Consider the following 26,105-nt stretch of genomic DNA (forward strand, 5'->3'; position numbering starts at 1 on the left):
TTTATAGTAAAGTCTACATACCATAAATACCATAAATACCAAGCTTCAAAAAGCAATGTACCTTTACTGTATATTAAATAGATAGGTTTTAAACTCAACCATGAAATTCACAACAGCATAGGTATGTGTGTCTCTGCATATACATATGTACTCTGCACATACAGACATTTGCATCTATACAGATAGGCAGTAATACAACAGGAAACAGCTGTAAAAACATTCGGCCAAAGCAAGGAATTCAACATTATGAGTGAAAAAGTGTAAAAATACTCTATGCATGTGTTTCGGATGAATTGCAAGAATGAAAGTTGTGTGGTTGTTATCATTCCACTGTTACATTCTGTACGTGTTAAGGTTCCCAATTCCAGTGGGCTATAACTACCTCCATTTTAAGTAGCATGTTTGGAAAATAAAAGTGATATATGACAATAGCAACTACACCTATTTTACTGTCTGTTTCAAGTACAACCTTTATTCAAAATAAATGAAACAGGAAATTGCACTGTTGAAAATAGCTGCACGACTTCAATTATCCCACATTATATAGCTTAATGGACTTTAATGTGCATACATGCATTCATGTACAATCTGAAACAAAGACATGAGAAATAAATAAGCTGCTGACCTGTGCTTATTGGGTAATTGGACTTGGTCCTTAAAGATGGAAAGCCTCTGGTTATTTGAACAAATGTGGTGTAATTCTACTACGGTAACAGTTTACTTGAAGGGTGTATGAATAATGCTTACATCTACATGAACAGACATGACATAAACATGCATAACCATTCATAAATGCCACTTGAAAGTGAAATAATGACATAATGACCCTTTAAGACAGCTGGCACCAAGTGGAACAGACATTTATGATCGGATATGTATGTTTATGTCAGGTGTCATGTCGTGTTTATGTAAGTGTCCTGTATGCATTATGCATACCCCCTTCAAACAAATTTACTTTGCACTCAGCACTCCAGAAAGTTCCGAAAAACCTATGTTGTTTCTATCTGGTGATTTTGGAAGCCATGGAAGGCATTTGACCTGGTGTTCATGAATCAAAATTACTATTAATATAGAGCTTATTTTTTTATTAAATGCACGTACTGAAAACGTCCATATGTTTTAAATGTGGGAAATGTTAACCAAGATGACTGATAATAAACATAACCGATTAAGTCTTGCTTGCTTTAAAATCACTTTACAGAACGCAAATGAGCGTATTGTGCTTGTTTTTACCCCCTACAAGTTGCATGGGTTGTAAAATCTATTTCCTGAACGCGCTGTGATGTGATGGTAGCAACTAGCAAACAACTCTAATATCTGACAAGCTCGCACATTATCAGAGATTGCAGTGATCTACTCTTATAGTCTTATTGTTGATGTTGCTAGGTTTGTGTCCCTCGAGCACTGACGTCACCTGACGCACGACGAGACGGAGGGCAGTCCTTGCTTTGCACTCGACAACCACTCCTGCGCCTCCTGGATTGCACACGCACTGTTACTTCTTTTTCGACAGTTTTTTCCCGTTTCTTTTTGTTTGTCCACCAGTTCCCTCCTTTTACCTCAACGTCTGAAACCCTCGGTTGCATGTCTCTGCTATGTCTACAGTCGCACAGAAAGGAATAGTAAGGACTACCTCGTCACTTTCTCACTTAAAAGAAGAGATATGGCGGAAAAGACGTTACTAAGAAAACAACCAAAGCAAATTAAGTCCAAAAACTCATCTGTGACTAGAAAACCTGGAACTGTGGAACAGCAACAGCTTGTCATCATGAACTGTCGTCGTTATTTACCACTTTAAGGACGTATTCGATTGTATTCATTTTTGTATGTTGCCTGCTTTCCACGGGTTGTCACTGTTTTGGTGAGCTTTTTCAATTGCCTTGTCATGGGAGTTAAAGTGGTGACCTGCTTCTTTTCCACGTTCCTGTTGAGACCGCTTGGAATTTTGCTCCTCGTGTTCCGTGCCCTTTAAATCACGCACTGCAAAACTTTTCAGTTGGAGCGCCGCTGGGGTCACATCGACAGCAAGTAATCCGATTGGCATCGGGCTACAAATATGGGGGCAAATCAAAGTAGCCCAGCTGCCAATGGCCGAACCAGAGCTTACTCGGGCTCGGATGTGCCCTCAAGCACAAGTAACGGTAGCAGTGGTAACGGTAGAACTGCAGCCGTGGCTATGAGGTACCATGCGTATGGTGCCTCGTCACACGGGGCCTCGGGAGCCACGTCGGCCGGGACTCAGCACCATAGAATGAGATACAGTGGCAGCAGTGGAGGGGGGTCGGGAACGAGGCCCCAGTCACTTCATCAATCCGGCTTCGGCAACGAATCTGGCAGCAGCACCCCAGAAGAGAACACCGCGGAAAGGGACACGACAGGCAGAGATCAGGAGGGTCCCCGCCTCCTGATAGGCTCTTTGCCAGCTCACCTATCGCCTCATCTCTTTGGAGGTAGGAAATTGCGACAGGAAATCATAAGCATTTGACTTTTTGCATCATGTGCGCGCATATTTAGCTCTTGAAAACTATGAAACAAACTGATCTCATAGCCCCACCAGCGTAACTTGCTCATCAAACTGCTAGGCTATTAGCTTGTCTATAAATGCACCAGAGCCGTGTTTGTTGTGCAGTGAGCTAATAACGTGGATTGACACCTTGCACTTATTTCATTCTTAAACTGCTTATAAGTGTGTGAACACCATCAAAATGAATAAACTGCAAGCTGATGTATTACAAGCGACACTGTTGCAGTCAGCTGTAGGCTACTTTTGTGGATCAAAGGGGACCTTCACTGATGTCAGAAATGTGCACTTTGAATTTGCTTTGTAATAGCTAACGTTACCATTGCACGTAAGCGAATAACACTAAATGACAGAATACTAGACTATCTATTCCTAAATAAAAAATGTTTGGGTTGTAATTCGACGGGTGGATGTGTTGACAACATAGTTTCTGACTAGCCATAGGCTACATTTAACACTGAAGTCAGGATCGAGTCACCTGTGGATAAGGAGCAAATATGCAATATCTTGTGCGCTGGCCTAATGTGGGCATTCAGTAGAATAAAGAAAGTTTCCTCAAAGCTTGTACAGTCGGGTTTCATTTATTTGATTGTCTATTTTGAGAACAGTATCTATAATAATATACGTTTAATATTACACTCGAAGCACTTACGACGATGAGCTATAATCTATAGTAAAGCGGCATGTCGGTGGAAACACTAGCAACCTGTTGCGTGCAATGACCTCCCAGCAGCGTCAAGTACCAACACGTCTGTTGGGAGGTTTTCAAAGTAACATAGACACCTGAACCGACCGATCCACAGTCTGAGTTCACTTTATACATAACAGATTTTTGTGTGCCCCACTTATGGTATACGTCGTTAAAGTGGCATGTTCAGAAGTGAATTTCGGAGCTTGCACCAAGGTACCCCCATCTGTAATTGTGGTCACATGTCACGTCGTAAGGATATCAGTTGATGCCTTCTGAACTCACATTTTCATACATTTCAGCAACCTGTGTGCCTAGTGTGTAATATTTGTTTGCTCATCTTTTCAAGTGATCGAAAAAACACTTTCTAATTACATTTAACCTTTGTCCTGTGGTTGACTCCGATATGTACCTGAAAGGTGCAGTCGCCTACAGTTTGATGACATCAACTGTTTTGCCTCTGTCATAAGATGAAAATAGCCTGGGTACTTTACCACTTTAGTTTGCACTGGTTAAGCACATAGATAGGGCCAGATTTAGATTTGCCCGGAGCATCTAGAGCCCTTAATATTTTCAAAAGTTTCAAGATCTGGTGACTAATTTTCTAAATTGGCAACACTGATTGGATTATGTTAGATGGTCCTGCTGGCCTGTCCAATTTTAACATAGATCCTGGGCTTTAATCCCATAAAAATCATATAAAATCACATACAATATTATTATTTTAATGTGAAACAAGTCAACTTTACCTTATTTGGCAGTAATGACCAGTCACACAGTAGCTCACTAAGGAAAACACAATGTGGCAGAGTAGCATATATTTTAATGCCAATGCAGTACAGTTTGTCTGCTTCAGTTTTAGACCCAAGTTTTATCACCCAAAATAGATAAGATCCAATCATTTATTAGTCATGTTTTTTGTGATATTTCTCAGAGGGGATCTTGCCAGTTCCTCAATCTATAACAGAGTATAAAGTCCAAAAGATATAGGCCCGTAGATAAAGACTTAATTTGAGTACAAAACAACATCAGCCCAGCATGATTTAAAAAATGTAACCTTCTGGTTAGAAGATAGTTCTTATACTACACTTCAAAGGGCTTCCTTAAATTAGCTCTGAGTAATGCAAAATTTAATGAAAATCTTTCTTTCTGACACATAAATAAATTTAAATGGTGCGAAAATGCGTAATGCTCTTAAGCACTGGGCCAGTGAAAACAAGTTGTGTGGTTTCAGGTCTCCAGTGTGCTCTGGGTGTTTGTGTCAGTTCCTCTTTGTGTCCTGTGACCAGTGGAGGAGGGGTAGGAAAGGTACTGCTGCCTATGTCTCGGTGAAAGGTCAGCTTTTACTTTAGAAAAACATCTCTTTTGCAAGTCACACATCACTGTGTGACTTGACTGCATAGGTAGTCACATTTTCATATCACATTTTCATACCACCTTTCCATATTGTACACATTGTCCTCAGCAACTGCAGGACCAATACAGCCAGCCAGTGGCAGGTAGTAATGCTTCTCTATACTTTTTACTGGTTATTGTGTTTAGTCAAGACAAAGAATAAAGAAGACATTTGAATCTTGTAGATAGAATCTCAGAAGTCACAAGCACTACTGGACTACATTGAATTGTTGGGAACTATAAGGTTGTGCAAATACACTACACCGTCCTACACTTTGATTTTCCTAAGAGATATGAAGGGAGTGGTGGTTGGAAAGGAATCATTTATCTAAAACTGCACATATACTTTATGTAATTTGTTGCCTAACAATAAGGAAGTGAAGAATGGGAACTGTGAAATGCAATTTACATAAAGGAAGCACAAAATGTGACATAGATAATTAAGGAAGCAGTCTGCAAGAAAACAATCATTTGGGATATGTTGTATGCAAAACTCTGGTGTATAAAACTTTGTATACACACAGTGTGGATACTTAATTTCCTGAGTGTTGGTTTTTGGTGTTGGCTTCTAAAACATTGTAAAGCAGCACAAATAATGTTGTGTAAAGAAAAGCAAAAAAAGTGGTGTGGAAAGAAAGGGAAAAGTCCTACATTGGAAGGACCAAGGTCTGAGAGATCAGAGAAAAGTGAAAAAAATCAATAGACCTGTAGGCATTCTACCACTAGAGCAATGTTCTGCTCGTCAGCCTTATTAGTTATGCTCCTTTTGCCTAACAGCATGGTTTTTTCAGAGACGGCCTCGATGGCTGGGCCATGCCAAACTACTTCTGGCCCCAGGTGCTAAAAGCCAAGGCACAAAGAGCGATGGGCCTCTGACAAGGTCAGATGCTCAGATTACCATCACGCCCTGACGCCCTGTGCTAAGCCAGTGTTGGCAAGCAATGATCCTCCATCATTCTCCCCCACCATCTTGATCGCTGTGGGTTCAAGTAATACAAATAATAAAATGATTTTTTTAGGATTGGAGGGGTTGAGTGTCCATCTCACGACCATGCTCGAATGCATACAGGGGGCCTCATCAAAATGGTTCTTCACTTTACCTTTGGGTGGGCTTCTGTTCATTTTAGCATGGGGTATTTTCAATTGCATTCAGCATGCATCCAGCATGCAATTTGACGATAACAAGCACACGCACCTGAGTAATATGAGAGTGCTTCAAAGATAGCCTGTGTGACAGTTTGTATGGGCTATTTATTGCCAAGCTGATGTCTAGGGTGTATGATTAGATGGGCCTTTTTGTGGTCAACATGAGTTGTTCATTAAGTGAATACATTTTTAAGTTAAGGCAAACTCATCAAAGCAACTATCCTATAACCCTGTGTCATGTTATGGCTTTCTGGACTTTGTGCTTGCTTATCATTTGGAACTGTGGGAAACTATCTGGGGGTTAAAGTGGGGTGGGGGTGGGGGGTGGTGACTATGCAAAAGACCTCCTAGTCTGTAGGTCACAGAGCAGCTGCCTGTGTCTTATGATTCCCTCACTGAGCTCTTTAAATATAAGCCCAAGAATGTGTTTGATTATCAAGACTAATGTAGTAAAGACCCCGGTCAGGGTTCAGCATTCAAAATTAATTTAGCTTGTCATTTACTGTATGTCATGTGAGCGTTAAGTAAACAGTTCCTCCAGAGCACAAGGCAGTTTTGCATTTCCCATTTCAAGCTAGAAGGGGGAAAATATTTTGTTCAAGCCACGAAAACGCAGAAGGCCTTCAAAGCTTGGAAAAACTGATTTGCATATTATTGAACCCCCCAATTAAGTGCAGGAAATGTGCAAATTGAGAATGAAACTCCGTTATTAAAATGTTTTAGAACATTGCCCATAGCAGGGTGTTGAATAAATGGGTTTTTTTTACCTCATGGTGCTGTTGGTGGAATAAGGCTAGAGTGGAGCACCATATTGTTTGCTTTTATAGAACTACCTGTTACTAGCACTCTTCGTCTTCCATACTTGCTCTCTCATGTTTTGCTGACATAATTTCATAACTAATGTGACATTGTCTTTATTGGTAGATTTAATTAGGCCATTCTTCGGGCCACCTTCTTTTTGATTTGGAGTTTGGATTTAAATAGGTGTTTTGGATGCTTGGACAACATAGACTTAATCATTCACTGAAATGAATGCAAACCATGTAGGACTAGAAACAAACACAAACAGACCACTTCTAATGGTTCTCACTACAGGGGGTATAGTATGGGAATTCATTTCTGTTCTCTGATCACTCTCCAATACAATAAAACCTCAGTCAGAGCTCCAGCTGCTATCTACACTGAGGCAGTGAGGCAGTGAAAGATGGCGGGTTAAAAGATGAGAGAATGAGGCCGTAGGGGTGATTTATCTCATGATGACAGAGTTGAGTGGAAAGAATTGAGGAAAAATGAGTTGGGTTGAACTGGAAAGAGGCATGCTGGGTAATCATAAGGAGCAGGAGGGGATTTGAGATGTTTTGCATTGTGAGCAGCGTGTTGGGTCTTGTGTAGAGGAACTTGCCCAATGCTCAGTGTGGCCCTGCCAGTACCCTCACATCACACAGCCCCCATTCTGAACCATCAACTGCGACTGGCGCAAATGTTGTATTAATGAACTAAAACAATACTCATTAAAGGAAAATTTTTATTTCATTTGTGGAAGAGTTGCTGTCCTCCTGATTAAAATGAACTTTTGGCCAACTCTCTACATGTAGAGAGTGCAGCGATGTAGCCCCAAACAACTGCTCATACTTTAGTTTCCTGCTTTGCTATGGAATACCATGGAGTGGGGTGCTTACAGTCTATGGATGGGCATCACCAGTCAGTTTGCTACACCTGCTGAATACACACGGATAGTCATTATGGAATTTTATTTCTACTGGCTACCGCAAAAGGAAGGTAAGGGAAAACAATGGCTGACAACAATTGGGAATGCTAAATATGTTCAACGTCCCTTTCACCTAGTATGCATGGTCGGGGGGAGTTACGCCTTGATCTGTTAAATGAGGATAGTGTTGTAATGCTGTTTGAATTTCCTTAAAAAATTTGCCTACGTCTAGGATCGGGAGGCAAGTCAGGCTGTAGCTTTGCTGCATTGCCCACCCTGCCGCACACTGAGAGATTTTTACACACTGTGACACAAATGAAACTGGATCCCTCAATTATTGTTAGCCCTGTTTTGTCAGACCCCCACGTTGTCAGGCGGTTTTATGCAATGTCGTGTGCCATCACTCGTTACATGCTAATAACATGTTCTCTTAGGATAGACTTGTTCTCATCAAATTTCATTTTTAGATCAAGACTTGATTGAGTGGTTAGCATGGCCTGGCAGTCCGGTACTTCTGCATAGTACATTCCAGCCAGTTGTGTGGTCATACATACCCGGACAATGGTTCTATCATTATGAGTTTCTTTTTGTTAACAGTCTCACCAAGTAAAATGGTAGCAACAACAACAACAACAACAACAACAACAACAACAAGAAACGCACCAGCATCCATTTTGTAAGATTTTGTTTGGCATTTCTGGTAGTATGGGCAGTTGAACAGTTGATGGTGTTCCACTAGTCTTAGTGTTGGAAAGCAGCCACCTGTCTTCTTCCGTGTCTGTGCCTCTGCATCACTGGAGCAGGAGTCCAAGCTTGCTGGTTTGATCCGGGGTCACGGGTAACACTTGACCAGTATGGACTGCGATCAGAGGGGTGGGGTTGGCAGGAATCTGAACAGGCCTGTCCTGTGTGAGGGGTCAGAGCCTCCAGCTCGGTGCCAGAGGGGGAGTACGAGAAGGTCAAGAGCTGTTTGCTGTGTTGTGTCAACAGCATGCCAGGAATCCCAGCTGTCTTGACAGACCTCACTTCACTTGGGTCAGCCTGCCTTTCCATTTGTTTTTCCGTTCTAAACTACATGCACTTGTCATAGGTAAGTGCTATTCAGCCCTGGTCCAACAGACAACAGAGAATGCAAAACACTTGGCACTCGTCTCTAGTACCTGTATTTTTGGGTCTTTATTGGCATTTTTTGTATTTCTTATCTACTTTAAATCTTTTAACTCTTTTTCAAGCTCATTTTCTACCACCACCATTTTCATTTACTTTCATTTTGCTAACATTAGCTTGCCTCCTGTATAGAGAGTGGATATGATTTAAGCGTGCCAAACAGCTGGAGTTAGCCCCTGCAGAAAGCTGCTGGCCCTACCACATTACAGAGAATAACACCTGCTCACTTCCTGTTCCCCTCCATTCGACGACAGCAGGAATAAGTCATGTACTCTTGATTTACTGTAAAAGCTGGTGTTTCCGGAAAGCCCTACAGTCTCTCTGTGCTCCACATACAGATGTGTATTTTCCTGATTATTTATTTTTAGTGTGTGTGTAAGTAAAGGAGCTTAACAGCCGGGATCTGCCTGGAACTGGCTACAGTACACTGCTAATGGAGTGTGTGCGAGCGTGTGCGAGCGTGTGCAAGCTTGTGCGTTATGATGAACATATTTGTTGGTGAGCAAATGTCTTAAAGACCATGTAGCTAAAGACTCCTCAGGCAATTCATTTTTGGTGTGGTAAAATGATGAGCTGAAAAAAAATGTCTAAAGGAATCAACCAATAAGATTCTACAGACAGCAATACCTTTGTTGATTAAATCAAACCTAGATGGATGTTTTAGGTTTATTATTTAGTCCACTTATTTATTATGTCAGATAGCACCAATTTGACTCAGAAATAAAAACAGCATGTGGCATGTCTTTCTGAGTGTGGGTGTAACTTGTTGCATTTCTAATGATTCCTATTATACTTAATATATTATACTCAATATTTTTGTTTTATACACCCCAAACCAGTAAGGCTACATACAAATATGTCACATTTTGGAAAATGTCTGTCCATGTGGAATGTCCGGTATTATGAGCATTAAGCTGTAAGCTGCAACATGTCTAGTTTCAGGCATGTAAAAAGCACATGCTAAAAATAGACCCTGTTCAGTTAATTGGATGCCAGGCTGTAAGGCTTGCAGTTCTCGGCCTCAGAAATAGAAGTTCAATGGTTTAGAGTTGCTCTGCTCTTACAGATTAAATATAATTTAAAAAACCATGCATTATGTTGGAAATGTATACGCAGTGTTTGAGCGCATGGAAAGTAGTTTGGAACATTTTTTAATGCAATTCTGTATGTGCGGGCTCTAATGACGTGGCTGGTGTCTAAATTCATGCTGTTTGGATGTGGTGTTGCTCTATTGTCAGAAGTCCAGAACGTGAGATGAGCCCTTAGACCAAGATCCAGAAAATCAATAGTTTCCCCTGAGGTGACTACATGCCCCTGACCTCCCCTCAACTATCTCTGATTATGTCTGTTCCCCCTGTCTTTTTTGTTCCCTCTACTTCTCATACCCCCTTGAGTCACACTCTCATCTCATCCCACTGTCTCCCACTGCACCCCCCTTTCACTCTCTCACTCCTTCTCCTAATGTCTGTCTTTCTTTTCTCTCTGAAGCCCCTTTCACACATGGAACCCACAACATTGCCAGGTTAAATTATCTTGGCTAGGTAGTGGTTTTCCGCATTCACACACAGGTCTCGTACACAGTCGAGTGTTCACATATGATCTGACCGTTCCGGAAAGATTAGGCAAGGCAAGATGTCTACCCTCCAAAGCAGTGCAGGACAAATGTCAAAATTTCAGACCCCTGTTTGTCTTTAAAACAGCCAGATATTTTTTTATAAAGATATTATTTAGGCCTTTTTTTTCAGCTTTATTGGACAATATATAGTATAGAGAGACAGGAAGAATGGGAGCGAGAGAGAGGGAAAGACATGCGACAAATGTCAGACGGTCGGATTCAAACCGCCGACGTCGAAGGCTCGCAATGAGCATGCAGTCAGTGCTCTACAGGCTGCGCCACCGAGACACCCAACAGCCAGATATTTAGCCAAATAATAGTTTTGGCAAGGATCCTACCAACACAAGCATTGAAGAGTGTTAGGTTTAACGTGATGGTAATATATTTAGCCAGTGTACCTGTTATGATTCCAATAGCTAACGTTGGATGAACAATGCCTGCATGGTTTTTCAGCTAAAAATCTATCCTTATATGTGGACTTCTCTTTTTGTAAAATTCCATTGAAATAATAAAATAATCATTGATGTGTGGCACTAGCCAGCTACATTGGGTAAAAAGACATAACTTAAAACTGGAAAAGCCTGACAAAGTTTTATCATGCAGACGTATTGATTGCAATTTTATAATGATTTGTTTTACTATAGACAACACCTTGTCAAGCAAGTACAGCAACACTGCTTATTCCATTCCGAAAACAAATGTTCAGATTTCCCTAACCAAATAACACAATGCAGCTCCAATATCGTATAAGTTTCATATCTGTGCAAGAATTGTTGAGAGGGCAGATTCAGTAAAGTATTTATAAAATAAATTTTGCTAGAAACAAAAGTTTATGTGTAAGAACGTTTTGTAACCTTTTGTGTGCTTTATCTGTGAATGTTGCTGCTTTGGTTCACACTAGAGCCATAGTGGAAGATTTCCGTAGGTTTAACTCTTACTAGGTCCTGACCTGGCAAATTGGAGAAACGTCTTGCATGGAAAATCAACTCCTGTTCACACATGAGAGACATGGAAAGTTGCTAGAACATTTATCGGTTGAGATGCTTGTGTGAAAGGGGCTTGAGACTGGGCAGAGTCGAGGGAATTGGAGAGTGTTTACTGCACTATAATCTTACTGATTCTTTCCAGGAAACGGAAAGTTCTTTGACTGACTGCTGTAAATTAAACCCAAGGATTCCGCCCAGCCAGAGTCACTCTGTGGTCGTATGAAGAGGAGAGGAAGGCGCACAAGTCAGTGAAGCAACACACCGAACCATCCTTAAAGAATTGCCCATTTAGCCCAGGATGTCTTCTAAGGTTCTCCGTCTATGCAAAATCCTGAAGAGTCACTCTTGCTTTTGCCAATCAGAGCAACTCAGATCAGGGTCCAAATTCTCAGTATACAACTACTGAGCAAAGTTTAGATCCTGTCTAAATCACTGTTCTGAAAATCCCGGAAATAGAGTAAAACATTTTCTAGTTATGTCCGTGTCCCAATACTAAGTGATTGAAGATATTGATTCATTTTTCAAACACATTCTCTTTTTATGGGAATTCTGTGGAACCTTTCTTCAAAACTCTCACAGATTAGCATATTTGCAGGGCTTTGATGGACAGGGAATTGTGTTGTTCCTAAGGAATGGAGTGGAGTTTTTCCCATGAATGTCACAGTGGAATCCCATGCTCCCGACTCTGGGAAGGAGGTTTGGACCTGCAGGGTCTGTAGCGCCTTGCGCTGTCTCCCTGGCGTAAAGCAATCTGCCGTGATGAGTTAATCCTGCGTCACGGCTGAGACGTGCACTTCTGCAGGCGTTGGCTGACCTGCTTTCGCCTCCTAATCTCCCTTTAATCCCGGCCTCTGCAGATAAAGCAGGTGCACGGTCAGGAGTCAACACCCTGTCGCGACCGTTGTTGTTGTTGTGTGGTGTACTGAAGGTCTTTGGCTGGAGGTGAGCTTTCGCTGTGGCAGATGGGCTTGAGGACATTTGCTTTCAGCGTGTGAGTGTTAGTAGGGCAAAAAAGACTAGCTTTGCCTGGCAAACCCATGGTCCCTTTGCCAATGTTATATATGGCACTGGAATTCTATTGGGCTCTGAGCTCATGGGAATAGACATACGAGATGAAAAAATGTTTTGGCAGTAGTCTCCCTTGTGTCCAAGTCGTCACATTGGCCCTCGTCTCTCTCCCTCTCTCCCTCTCTCACTGATTCTCATAAGCGTGGTCCACTGCCCCCCTCTGCCCATATACGCTTAATTTGTACTGCTGTCCGGGTCAGGGTCATTGTACTTGCGTTGAACGTACCATCTTGTCAAAACTAAAAAGTGAACTTGCAGAGCTCAGTTCTCATTAGTCTAATCAGCATTCTCACACCGTAAACGCTACTTTCTCAGCGATTGGCCCAGCTCTGCTTGTCTTTTCCCCAAAAGCAGAGAGGCCAACCTGTCCCTTCAGCCAACCAGCCTCAGACTGCCGTCTCCTGTCGAGTTTATTATTGCCACTGAAGCGATTGCATTTCACTGTACGTACTGTGTGTGGCATGTGTGGGTGGTGAGCTACGTTTGATTGATGCCACCTTCCCGCAACCCAGACACACACGCACACCCATACACACACACAAGCACACTCAGTGGCTCCCCACTTTGTAAGTGAGAGAGTTGGTTGTCACTGATCAAACCAGAAATACTATTCATTGGTATTGTTTGTGATGTTGGTGCCACCCTGAAATAGATAACATCCTGTTTACAGATTTGGATGAAGTTGGTGCAGCAGATTTTGTTTTATGGTAATGCAGATTAATCAGACTGGGCTCAGTTCAGGTTTCTGGCCATCTCTCTGCCAGAGCCTGCTGGGAAATGGCTTGAGCCGTGAGAATGAGCCCAAACCCAAACTCCCATACACATCCGGTACATTCATATACACTGACCTTCTGAGCTCTACTCTTCCATGACCAATGCCAGGAATATGAACGATAAATATAGCTATCCACTGATGTGTTCTCTATAATGTTATAATTTACTTATTTGGCAAGCATTTTCAATCTATCTGGGTGTACATGGTACATGGAATGGATATTACAGGATCAACAAGAACAGCAAGAGTACAAATGAAAGTAAATGGACATCTTGCTGAACAGGAAAACATCACTAATTGATTGTAGTGCCTGACAATTATCCTAAAGAGCAACATGTTTCATCTTACCACTGTGAATGTAGACCATAAACAATCATTTAAATTTCACATATCTTAAATTCCTTAAATCATAGTACAAACAGATCTGTTCTTAAATTGCTCGTACTTGCCACATTCACTCATTTTCTCATAATTCATCATGTATCTTTTTCTTGGGTGGGAACAAAATTTATGTGTGGTCCCGACCTGTCGTACGGATCATGTAAGCAACATATTATATTTATTTTCTATGTTGGCATGCAGTGCATGACGTGCGCTGGCTGACAGAACCTGGATCAAACTTTCAAACTCGGCGTGGCAGATCAAATATGAATCAAGATTCAGCAACTATATTGCTTATTTCTGGCCTCAGCTGTTTTCAGAAATGTATGTTAGTGGACAGTTTAGGAGGAATAACAGAAAGTTGATCAACGGTAAACCGCAGTCTACCCAATCAGGTACCAAGTGCGTGGTAGACTACGTCTCTTGTTCTTGTTGATCCCATTGGCCATCTATCTGACGGAACCCACCTACAGTACCGTATATATATTGTATTATAATGGACATGCGGCAATAATGTATTTCAGAATATATTCATGTATGCAGTGAGCGATTAAACTAGATGATGCACACTTTGTAGACTCAAAGGGAAAAGGCTATTTAATATATGATATTACCCCTCTATCGGGTTTGTTCTATGTGCAATAACGTTTCCATTGATTCTCCTGCCCCCCTCTGTCTTACCACCAAATGTCACAGCTTAGCCCTGAAGGATTGTTCTTTGCTGAAGCTAACACAGACTATATTAAATGTAAGACTTTTAGAAAGATTAAGATCCTCTTCATGCCTTTTTGTCCTGCAAGTCTTTGCTAAATCTTTGTTAGAAGTGCCTGTAATCCTTCTTGTTGCTTTACGTAGTATACCCCATTTTTATGCCTCCGTGCCGGTGACAGCCATAGCCGGAGGCATTATGTTTTTGATTTGTCCATCCGGTGTCCGTCTGTTGTCCATCCGTCCCATTCTTGTGAACTGATTCGATTTTGGTGGTCAAAGGTCAAGGTCACTGTGACCTCACGTCATTGAACAGTGCATCTCAGGAATGCCTTGAGGGAATTTCTTCAAATTTGGCACAAACATCCACTTTGACTTTGAAGGATGACCTGATTAGAATGGTGGTTAAAAAGAAGCTTTTTAACATGGGAACATGGGAATTATATTATTCATGGCCATGTCTGACATAATATGTAAGAGGGTAAATAATCCATTGAAACATCAATAGCACATAATTAAGAACAATTAACAGCTTGCTAAATTTCTAAGATTGCAATTGTAGTTTGAACAAAAACCAGCATACACAGGGGTCCCCCAGGACCGAGTTTGGGAACCACTATTTAGGTGGTGCATTTGACCAATAGAAGCCGTGTCTTGCATATTGTTCAGAACCTCAGACACCAAGCAATTTCCTTTACAGAAAATCATAATAGTAGGATTTTCTTCATATTCTCCAGTCTTTCTGTCGCTACGTCTTGACCCGCGGTTGGACCTCACAAGCCGCATGCTGAATGAAGATGCAGTGCCTCTGGAATTAGATTTCTCAGAAATCACTCTCAATGAAGCTGCCATCACCTCAGTAGGATGTTTCCGCTTTAATAACGTTTGCGCTGGCGTGTGGCTCAGGGGCTGGGGGCGGTTTGTGGTAAGGTAGGTGGAGACAGTTTTAACCAGAGGCTCATGCTGTTGCAGGGCATTTTGTTACTGAGAGCAGGAAACCCTGTCCGTTCAGAGATGTCCTGCTTGCAACATTCAGGTCAGGGGGTGCTTCCTGCAGCTGGCTTACCTCTGTGTTCCCAGGATGCACTGCCACGCACCGACTGATGCTGTCGTGTGATTGTGTCGAGAACTAATCCCACTGCATCAATAAATGTCTGTACTATGCTGTGTATAGCAGATTTTCTTTTTAGTTGTGTAAGAAGTAAAATATGTTTCCTTTTTCTTAATTACCTCACTTTTACCCAGTCTTTTTTGTAGTCAGAAGGCTAGGGAGTTTAATTCAGTATGACATTGATTTATAACTTACATTTACATTCACATTTTTGGCATTTTGCAGACGCTCTTATCCAGAGCGACGTACAGTTGATTAGACTAAGCAGGAGACAATCCTCCCCTGGAGCAATGCAGGGTTAAGGGCCTTGCTCAAGGGCTCAACGGCCATGCGGATCTTATTGTGGCTACACCGGGATTAGAACCACCGACCTTGCGTGTCCTAGTCATTTACCTTAACCACTATGCTACAGGCCGCCCTTGTGTCTAAATGAACATTTCCATTAGCTTTTCCCCCCCAAGAGAAAAACAGTAACTCCTGACTTTTCACTTAATGAGCAGTGCCCTAGCCTCGACTGGCCTGGAGCCATTTGTACCAGTTGTACCTGTTGTGTCGTTTGCACCATGCCTAGTTATTGTATAAAAACAATGCAGTACTTTGCACAGTAACTAGAACACAAACACTTCTGTGTGCAGGTGCTGCTGCAGTTACCCTTTTGTCTATGTATGGGTTTATGAAAGCGCCCAGGTGCTTGTTTTTGTGTGTGTGTGTGTGTGTGTGTGTGTGTGTGTGTGTCTATGGGCACATGTGTATGTGTGCGTGTGTGTGTGTCTATGGGCACATGTGTATGTATGTATGTGTATGTGTGTGTGTCTATGGGCGCATGTGTCTGTGTCTGTGTCTGTGTCTGTGTGTGTGTGTGTGTGTGTGTGTGTGTGTGTGTGTGTGTGTGTGTGTGTGTGTGTGTGTGTGTGTGTGTGTGTGTGTGTGTGTGTGTGTGTGTGTGTGTGGTGCTCTTAGCTATACTGACTAGTTAAGCCCCTTTCATCCTCTTTAGCAGGCGGTCACAAACTGTGCAAACAGAGTGCCTTCATTTTGTCCCCGGTTCCTCTACATGTGGCTTTGGGTGATGCTTTTCAGATGGGAGCAAAGCATACCCTGAACCAGGAAATGATTTCAGCTGGGCACACAAGCACAACGGAAAAGCCAAACAAAGACTACAATGTCTAATCAAACACCAAAAACTTGCATCATTCCCTTTTAACCTGTCTGTCTCGACAGCATTTACTCACTGCAGGGCCATATATTATATTGGCTTTTACTGTCCATATGGGGCCCAACCCTGAAGGTAATTTAGACTTTCCTGAAACAGAGTGCCTCACCTTTCAGAATCTTTGTTTTATTGTTTTATATTCTTTGTAATATATTGAATACATTCACCTGCAGTCTTTTAAATTAATCATTTTACAGCTTTATTCTTTGTCATTTGTGTGTGTGTGTGTGTGTGTGTGTGTGTGTTTTTACTAACAACCCCATAATGTTGGAAGATCCAATCGAGCTCTGTTTGCTTGAGCACAGGGAGGGGAATCCAGAGGTGAAGAGAGATGGAGAATGATGGAGGATGGTGATTGTCTAAGAGCTGGTCTGCCCGTGCTCCCCTGCACTGCCCTGTCAGAACTGCAGGCTTTGCCCCCAGACCCACACTACCCTGTCAGCACTGCAGGCTCTGCCCCCAGACCCACACTACCCTGTCAGCACTGTAGGCTTTGCCCCCAGACCCGCTCTGCCCCCAGACCCACACTACCCAGTCAGCTCTGCAGGCTCTGCCCCCAGACCCACACTACCCTGTCAGCACTCCCCTCCCAGGTCATGTACCCAGAAAGCAGGGGGCTCTGGTTCTCCACCGACGCACGTGATTTCCTGCAGCGCAATCGGAACATTACAGAAAAGCGGTGTGGTCGCCGAAGCGTTGCGAGAACGTTCCATCCACCGGGAACTGCCCCGCTGACAGGTCCACTATGTAGCCCCAGCCTTTATGAGGATTACTCATACTTTCTGTCAGTTGAATGCACTGTGTGGTGATATGGCTCGGACAGCACTGAGTTTGTTTTCATGGATTTCAATTGATACATGTGTAAAAGGATGTGGTTGAGGAGATATGTAGCTAGCATTAGCCAAGCAACAGACCAACTTTTTCTTTTTAAACCTTCTGCTGCTTCTGCTGTCAGTTCATTAGCTCTTCATATCAGCATTTTGTAGTACCCAGTACTTACAGTGACTTGCTATGTGTACTTGACTAATTACCCATGGTCTAATTTTTACTCTATATTTGGATTCACCTACTCAAAACGCTCATTGGTGGGATTTGTTTTGTTCCAACACCTTTTGTTTGTGATCGAACACTTGATATTTGAAGCCGCAATGAGTATATTTCAATTTTCATTTTTTTCTGTAAATGGGTCCAAGAAAATGTAAGTACGATTGTCAGTCTTAGATTCAGCTGAACCAGTGTCTGAACTGCAGTGGCAGTACTATTGGCTGAAGTCTTTGCAAAAGGACGAGTATTACAATATTAGTGATTTCAAAACGATATAATTTCAGCATGTAAAAACATTATTTTAGGATAGAGATTTGGACCGTCCTTGAGACCTTTCTGTTTTTGGGATTCATTCTGTGTGGAAGAAATTACCAACATGCTTTGAGAAAACAAATCTCTTGTCAACCACTGTGACTGGAATGCTCAGTGTAAACTACACTGAGCAATATGCCCATTTGCTAACAAAGTCTATTTTGTGACGACTATTGTGAGAATATTGACTGGGTATAGATGGACCAAAAAGCTAAACCAATAGTTTAGCCAAATGTACTGCAACCAATGCTTATAACCATTCTGTTACTTACTCACAATAATTACAGTACTTCTTCAGGTCCTCTTCATTCCTCTTTGTTGTGACTCAAAGGGAGAAATAGGCTAATTCTAGTGACAGCAGCACTGTGAAAACCTGTTTGGCAAATAAGAAATGTAATGAACAGCTGGTTTCTGGGGCCATTCTGTGCTGGCCTTTTTACATCCATCATCCAGCTCCTCATTGATCCGTATTGACCGGTCTGGTCCAGCACTGAACCCTGAATCAGAACAGTGTTGGTATTCTGTTAGCGGTTGTCCCTCGCCTGGGTGATCTACAGTGCTATTAGGTTACAGTAAATATGAGGCATTAAATGCAGTGTGACATTGTGATGAATGCAAAGTGCAAGTCATTAAATGCATTAAATGCTGCCAGTAGGCAGGGTTGAATTTCGCTTTATTCTTTATGTACAGCAGATTAAAGGCTTTGTGCAGCAGTTTCAGGTGACCGAGAACAGAACTGCCAAAAATCTGCGAGTGTTGAACTAAGTAAGATGGCACCCGCTGTGCGCTGAACAGCTTGTGTTTAAAGTAGGTTTACTGTGTGTGTGTGTGTGTGTGTGTGTGTGTGTGTGTGTGTGTGTGTGCGGCATGGAAACATTACATTTCAGTAACGCTTAACTGGACTCCTCAGGAAGGCAATTAAGTCAAAATGTGTTCATACAACTCATTAAACTTGTTAATGCTTTTTAAGTGATATTTGCTACATGACTTTAGCATGCTTAAAAGTCTGAAATTGCTGATCCATAGTTAAGTTTGCTCCTTTTTACGAGGTATGTTTACATTTTGGCATTTAGCAGAACGTCTTTTCCAGAGCAATTTACACACAGTCAATTTATACCGATGAAGCAATCCAGGTTAAATACCTTTTTAAAATGTGCTCCAGCTGGGAAAGAGCCCTCTGCCTTTGAAATGGTGAGCTCAGGTCACTATTATACAATGCCGCTGCCCGTTAGACCAACTGCCCCTTGCTTGCAGGTCCTCCTCACGTGTACTTTTTCTCCTATTGGCAGAGGATGGACAGAGCAGAGACGAGGACATGCAGTTCTGAAAGGTTCTGCTATCATTTGGGACATAACAAAATGCATGCTTGGCTTTTTTTTTTTTTTTTTTTTTTTTCTCTCTAAAGGTTTTGGCTACTGTACTGTCATATCTATTTTGTTATTGTAAGCTTACCTCAACTTCCCTTTATTCACAAATGACCCTTTTATTCATAAATGACCTTTCCATTTGAATGCGTGCACAGCCCACAGAAAGGCCTGGTCTGTTGCCAACAATGGGACTGTCTGCCATCCCTTTGCAGGCTGATTAAACGGTGCATAATAAGGCCTGTCATTCCCATATGACACTGGTTTCACACGGAGGCCTGACTGTGAGAAGCACCCTGGGCCAAGTGTTAATGAGGATTCCCAGTGAAGGCGTGGAGAAACAACAGGCTGTGGGGCCAGTCAGGCTCCCGTATTCATCAGTACCTGGTGCAACACACCCAGAGGCTCACACCCAGACACGCGATGAGTTTGGTTTGGTTTTGTGAAGACAGATCTGGAGTGAGATTAAGTGAGAGTAAGTTAAAGGCCATCTTGTTGCGCCCACCTTGAATTATGGCTAATGGGGGTTTGGCTGTACGGTGGGAAAGGGCAGCCTGTGGTTTAACCAGACAGTAGCCCGGGGGGTGACATCTGGAAATGCCTCCCTTTCAGAAGCTCCTCTCCTGGGCAGCTGGAGGAACAGTCCCACCCAACATAACCACACAGAGAGGGCAGACACATCTGTGAAATTAAAATGAACTTTGTTTTAAAGGTCATGTAGAGAATGCATTGGTTGTTCAAGAAGACTCCGTAACCTCAAGATGGCGGTGTCTCTAAAATGCCCTTTTCTCTCCTCCTCTCAGGTTTCAAGTGCCCCGTGTGCTCCAAGTTTGTGGCCTCGGATGAAATGGACTTGCACCTTGTCATGTGTTTAACCAAACCGAGGATCACGTATAATGGTAAGACTGCCGTTCTTTCACTGTTACCTACTGCGAGGAGCCTCGAAAGAGGAAGAGGATTTCAAACAGGAATTCATTGGTCTTCAGAAACCATGTAAACACCAGATCATCAGCCACATTTTAAATGTCACTTCCTGTTTTCTGTAATCCCTATGTCACCTGACAGCCTGTGCTACTTGTGACTTGTGATACATGCTGCAACTGCAAGTTATATTATTACACTGTGGTTCACAGTGGGTTACATAACAGCAGTACAACTTCTGCAGTTCTGCTGTGCATTTACTTAGTCCTTCTATGGAGAATTTAGCAATACAAGTGGACAAAATGGCTTGAGTGTGCCTAGTGTCCACATTGGAGAATGAGTGACAGGCCCACTTCAGATTGCAGAAGTGTGAGTGACAGGGTTTGCCGGGTTTTAGCGGAGTGACTGACAGGGAAATTCAGTGTGCCAGTGCCAGTCGATGGTACCAGTCGTGAACCCATTCCTCAATCTCTCAGTTCTCTTATTGGAATTATGCTCAGGCACTTCTTACCGTGAAGCACCATTAAATGGCTTTAACCTCAACCTCACTTTAGTAACACCCAGAACTGTATACACCAGCCTTTCCCTATTCGTACCATTAATATTGAACAACAGAAACCACTGTGGAGAACAGGGGGGAAACAATTGAGGCAAAATCTGTGAAATCACAGAGCTATGACTAGCCCCCAGACTTGAACTGCTGTGGGGTATTTTTCTGGAGGTAGGGTGGGCTCACCGTGAATCTACTCTGTTTTTAGATGGCTTTGCCACAGTGTGGGGTTTGCCTGTTTTCATATCACTGGTTGTTGCCAGCACACTATCTATGGAATGCAACCGACCAGAAAGGCCTTGAAATATGGAGGAGAAAAGAAAGCCCTTTGTTTGCATACTGCACAATGGAGTCTTGCGGTTTTGGGGCCTCACTGTTCATGTGGAGGTTGCTTTATTGCTGGAGTCTGTGCTGTTTATTTACTGACAGGAAGAATAATGTTTTTAAAACTGATAGCAATGAGCTAAAGGAAGAAGCTGTCTGAGCCAAGTCCTCATTATGAGGCAATTGGACATGTATTTGATGAAGACAAGGCCCGCTCCAGGCCTTGCAGCAGTAATTTAATGAGGAACATGATGGCTTCTGATTGATGAAATTATACAAGTTAATGGCCCTTATTTCTGGATGCTGCAATTGTGCAAGAAAGCTCAGCTCCCTCTAAAAGTTTGAATCATTAGGTCATCGCGTCACACGCAAATGAACACGCAGTCCCTGTCTTTGATTAGTTTCCGTCACATCACTGGAAATCGATATTCTTACAGTAGTAGTGCATCTGAATCGCTCTGATGCATTCTGCAGGCTAATAAGAGAATTTATAGTGAACATAAACTATCAGCCGTGGTTGCATTCTACACCAAAAGGTGATTGCGTGGGATGTGATTTCCTGTGAAACTAACACTTCTGCACACACGACCGCTGGCGTAATGGTGAGAACAGGAGTACGTGCTGAAAGTAAGATTAGTACTGACGGGCATTCTGCCGACCAGCTTTCTGTACCAATCAAAACGCAGGTCTGCAGATGAGCTCTTTCTCTCTGCCTATAGAAACACAGGTCTAGCAGATAATGTTCCCTCTGTGTAAAGGAACAGTTACTGTGATCCCCTCTCCTTCAGTCTTAAGAAACAGGCTTGTGGTCCTTCAGTATTCTCTGCACGACTGAAACCCATCAATGGATCTGCTTGCAGGCTTGCAGATTATGTGCGGCACACAACATGAGTACCAGCTGTTGCAGAGAAGGTTATACTTGAATGTAGTCCAGCTTATTGGTGGCCCACAATGCACCACGGCTGTAAAGAAAGCCAGTGCCAGAGCTGAACAGGAGCTTTGCTGAACAGCCCGCCTGGATCCGCAAATGCTGTCTCGGTATCTCAGTCTCTCTTACTCTATCTCCTTTCACCATGTCTGCTTTTCTCTCTCCCTCTCTCTCCTCCTCCCCCCTCACACACACACACAAACACACACACACACACACATATACAGACATACATACTGACACGCACACATGCACACACACAGACATACATACAGACACGCACACATGCACACACACACAGACATACATAAACATACACATACACGCACACACACACACTGCCAGAGAGTAGCTTGGCATAGAGAAATGAATGGCATTAAGCAAACCACCAGGGCAGCATGTTGCAACACATTTGGGAGCGGGGCCATTTTAATTGCATGTGAATTGCGGATCACCAAATCCAGCCGTCTAAATCCATCTTACTTACTGGTGGTGTGTACCATCCTCAAACCCCCCCCCCCCCCCCCCAACCAGGGTCGGTCTGGGTTGTGTCTGTAAAGAAAACAGTTGTCACTGCTGTATTTATAGAAAGGAATTTGTTATTTACACATACATTTGTGCCCCCTTGTTTTATGAGACTAATAGTGGCCGTCACAAGGCTTGCTTCCTTCTGAAACACAGTAGATGCTGGAGCTGAAAATAAGCAGGTAAAATGTTCCTCTTTTGGTGTCCAAAGCACTTGGTACTTGTTAACTCAGGAACAGAAATGAGCCCGACACATACACTGCTGTTCAAAAGTCTGAGGCACATGTAGAAGAAACCCGTAAAGTGAAGATGCTTTAAAAAAAATTACGAAATATGTAATAGAAAGAGCAGTAGACAGTTAGAAGCTAAATCCAATTTATACTTGCTTTGCCTTTAAAACTGTATCAATTTGCTTAGATACACTGTCCTGCAGTTTTATAAGAAAATCACCTGGTGGGTTGTTCCAAATATATTGGAGAACTTTCCACAGTTCTTCTGTAGACTTTGGCTTTCCTGCTTGCATCTGGCTCATCCCAGACAGGCTTGTTTTTAAAGTTTTATCTCTTAACTGGTCTATTACTTAATATGCTACTTTATTTAATAAAATAATTGAGTCTGCCTAAGACTTTTGCACTGTACTGTACATAACGCACACATTATTACCCCACAGAATTGGTATCAGATGATGTAAGAGTCCAATACACTAACCAAGATGGCCGCACATCTATATGCACCATCATGCCACTGAGTGACATTGACCTGTGTGAGTGGGAGCTGCACAGTAAAAGCTCAGTAGAGCCCAGGATAATCTCCCTCATATTTCTACTCACTTCGAGTTGAACTACTGATCCAAGATCAGTTTTTATCTGGACTATGCCTCCAAAACTGAAAGCAACAGATCTGGGTATTATCTCTCTCACTGTAATTACTATTACAGTGTAGCTCTGTTGCCTGCAGGCCAGTCTTTCTGACTGTTTCTTCTCACAAAGTTGAGGAACTCGCAAAGCAAACCGCTTCCCTGAAATAGCGCAACAGAACGACAAGACATTTGTGGGACCCCATGCCTGCACATTCAGAAGAGGTGCTGGTTTTCTCTCTGTCAGACAGTGCCCTAGGTAAAGCTTGCTGTGCCTGCCGGGTGCGGCTTGGCGTTCACCGTGACCACTGTGTTGGGCCAACGGAAAGCAAGCGCCTCCTTCTGCAAGATGAAACGATGACCTTCAGCTGAGAAATGTTCAACAATATTACTTTGGGTTTGATTAGCTTTGTGCCTGGCCTTTTTGTCGAGCAAAAGCAATGAGCAGGACATTAACGCCGCTCGCAATGAAAACATGATGCTGCATTATTACTCTTGTTAGTCACTCTAAACACGTTAGATCAGATATCGACCGGGAGGCCTGCGTGCTGTCCCAGCAAAATACTAATGACAAGAGATGGCAGTATCTCCATAAACTAGCCAGGAGATAAAATTTTTCATTTCATTTCCGAACACGTAAATTAATCTTTGTGATGTAGTAGCAGCAGGACGAAGTCATCAGAAGTATCATCATTTTCTGTTATTATTAAAGGTGTGGGACATTCAGACTTGGAATGTGAAACAGTGCCTGCATACAGCGTTTTCCTTCTGAGAGGATCTGCATCTTTCTAACATTTCTTCCTCCATTTACCACATACAGTACCATGCAAAAGTTTTAGGCAGGTGTGAAAAAATGCTGTAAAGTAAGAATACTTTCAAAAATATAAATGTTAATAGTTTATTTTTATCAATTAACAAAATTGCAAAGTGAGTGAACAGAAGAAAAATCTAAATCAAATCAATATTTGGTGTGACCACCCTTTGCCTTCAAACCAGCATCAATTCTTCTAGGTATACTTGCACATAGTTTTTGAAGGAACTCGGCAGGTAGGTTGTTCCAAACATCTTGGAGAACTAGCCACAGTTCTTCTGTGTTCAATATATTGATTTGATTTAGATTTTTCTTCTGTTCATGCATTTTGTTAATTGATAAAAATAAACTTAACATTTCTATTTTTGAAAGCATTCTTATTTTACAGTATTTTTTCACACCTGCCTAAAACCTTTGCATAGTACTGGATCTTGTATCACTCTTTCAACATAGCTTGCCCACAAAACTTGTTGGTACATAACATACAATTCTTAAACTAGTGGAATTAATTAATTGATTGATCTTGCATTAAATTGTGTATTGTAGAGAAAATACATAGTCTATATTGCTATAATCTCATTCATATAGGCCTACTGTATGTCGTTCTGTATAGAAGTATGTATGTATATAGGCCTATACATAATTATTCATTTTTGTCAAAAAGTCATGGCCAGCTACTATGCATTCACTCACTCACTCACTGATGTTGTCAGCCACAAATCACTGTAGGAATACGTTATAATGTTTTATGTGATATATATAATTAATTCTGTATTTGTTAAATTTATCAAAATAATAATATTCTGCGATGTTAATGCTATGCAAATAATTGCGTATAAATGAGTGTTGTTCTGCACAAACTGAATATAAACTACAGGGCTGTAGCATGTTCTCAAAGATCTGTGCTGATACCTTGATGGAGGCAGGCTATTGTTAGCGTTAGGGCTTTTCAGGCTTTCAGCAGCACTTCACTTAAAAGTTTTTTGTGATTCATTTCCATAGTATTTATATCGGGAGGTTCAATTAATACTTAAATTAAAAGGTGTGTTTATATAAGCATTAAATATAAAACCCTTGGCTGTGAACTTTCATGAATTTCTTAAACGCGGATGCCATCTACTGGCAAAAAGTGGTATTTTTCCATGAATTGATGGTAAATTCTTGGTTTGAGCTCCAATTCAAATTAATTAATAAAATGAATAAATTAATAAAATATACAGTCATTAAATTACAAAAAGCATGTATATTTATGAATTACCCACAGAATGAGTGGTCTTGGGTTGGGATCCATTGGATTTAAATTGAGTTATTTTGATGCAAAATGGTCTTCATGTTTTATGCTAATTTTGTAAGGGTATCCATAACATAAAAATAGTGCAACTTAGCAATACTAAAATCTGTAGTTGGCAAGCCCATTGCATTGCAGACATATATGAACATATAAGATATCTCTGCAGATTACTTGTTACTGTAGATTATGTATGTTAGATGGCTAGATTGATTCACGTCCGATAACAAGCTAAGAGATATTTTAAGCGACTAGTTAGCTGCCAAACTATTGTGATTGATTACACTTTATATTACATTTCTGTCATGACTGTGTGTCAGTAAGTAGTATACTTAGAAAACAATCCTACTCTAGTCATAACCCCTAATACTAAATTTAAACCTCTAACCCAAACCCCAACCCCCAAATTTCGCCTAGCCCTAAACCCTAACCCCCTATCAATATATCCACCTGAACCTAATCCACATAATGTACTTACTGGTTAATTACTCAGTCAAAGTATTGTAGCTCAAGTGTTACTGCACATACAACTTACATACAACATAAACGATTTGCCACGAACAGCATGAATCCATGGACTCAACCTACCTTGTGTCAACAGTCCAGGCTGGTGGCTTTGGTGTAATAGTGGTAATGGTTTTCTTGGCACACTTTGGGCCCATTACTACCAACCAATCATCCCTTCAATGCCGCACCCGAT

General features: G+C 41.9%; 1 protein-coding gene across 1 annotated transcript in view; it reads left to right on the plus strand.

The window, feature by feature from the left end:
- The window catches only part of LOC133136259 (E3 ubiquitin-protein ligase znrf2-like), a 35,717-nt gene that overhangs the window by 1,322 nt on the left and 8,290 nt on the right, over positions 1 to 26,105 (plus strand). Inside the window, exons 2-3 of the mRNA XM_061253581.1 lie at positions 1,387 to 2,450; positions 20,006 to 20,101. Coding sequence (XP_061109565.1) covers positions 2,057 to 2,450; positions 20,006 to 20,101 — 490 coding nt within the window. The 5' untranslated portion in view covers positions 1,387 to 2,056. The remainder of the gene's footprint in view (positions 1 to 1,386; positions 2,451 to 20,005; positions 20,102 to 26,105) is intronic.

Source organism: Conger conger, chromosome 9 (genome assembly GCF_963514075.1).
Source record: "Conger conger chromosome 9, fConCon1.1, whole genome shotgun sequence".
Lineage (NCBI taxonomy): Eukaryota > Metazoa > Chordata > Actinopteri > Anguilliformes > Congridae > Conger > Conger conger.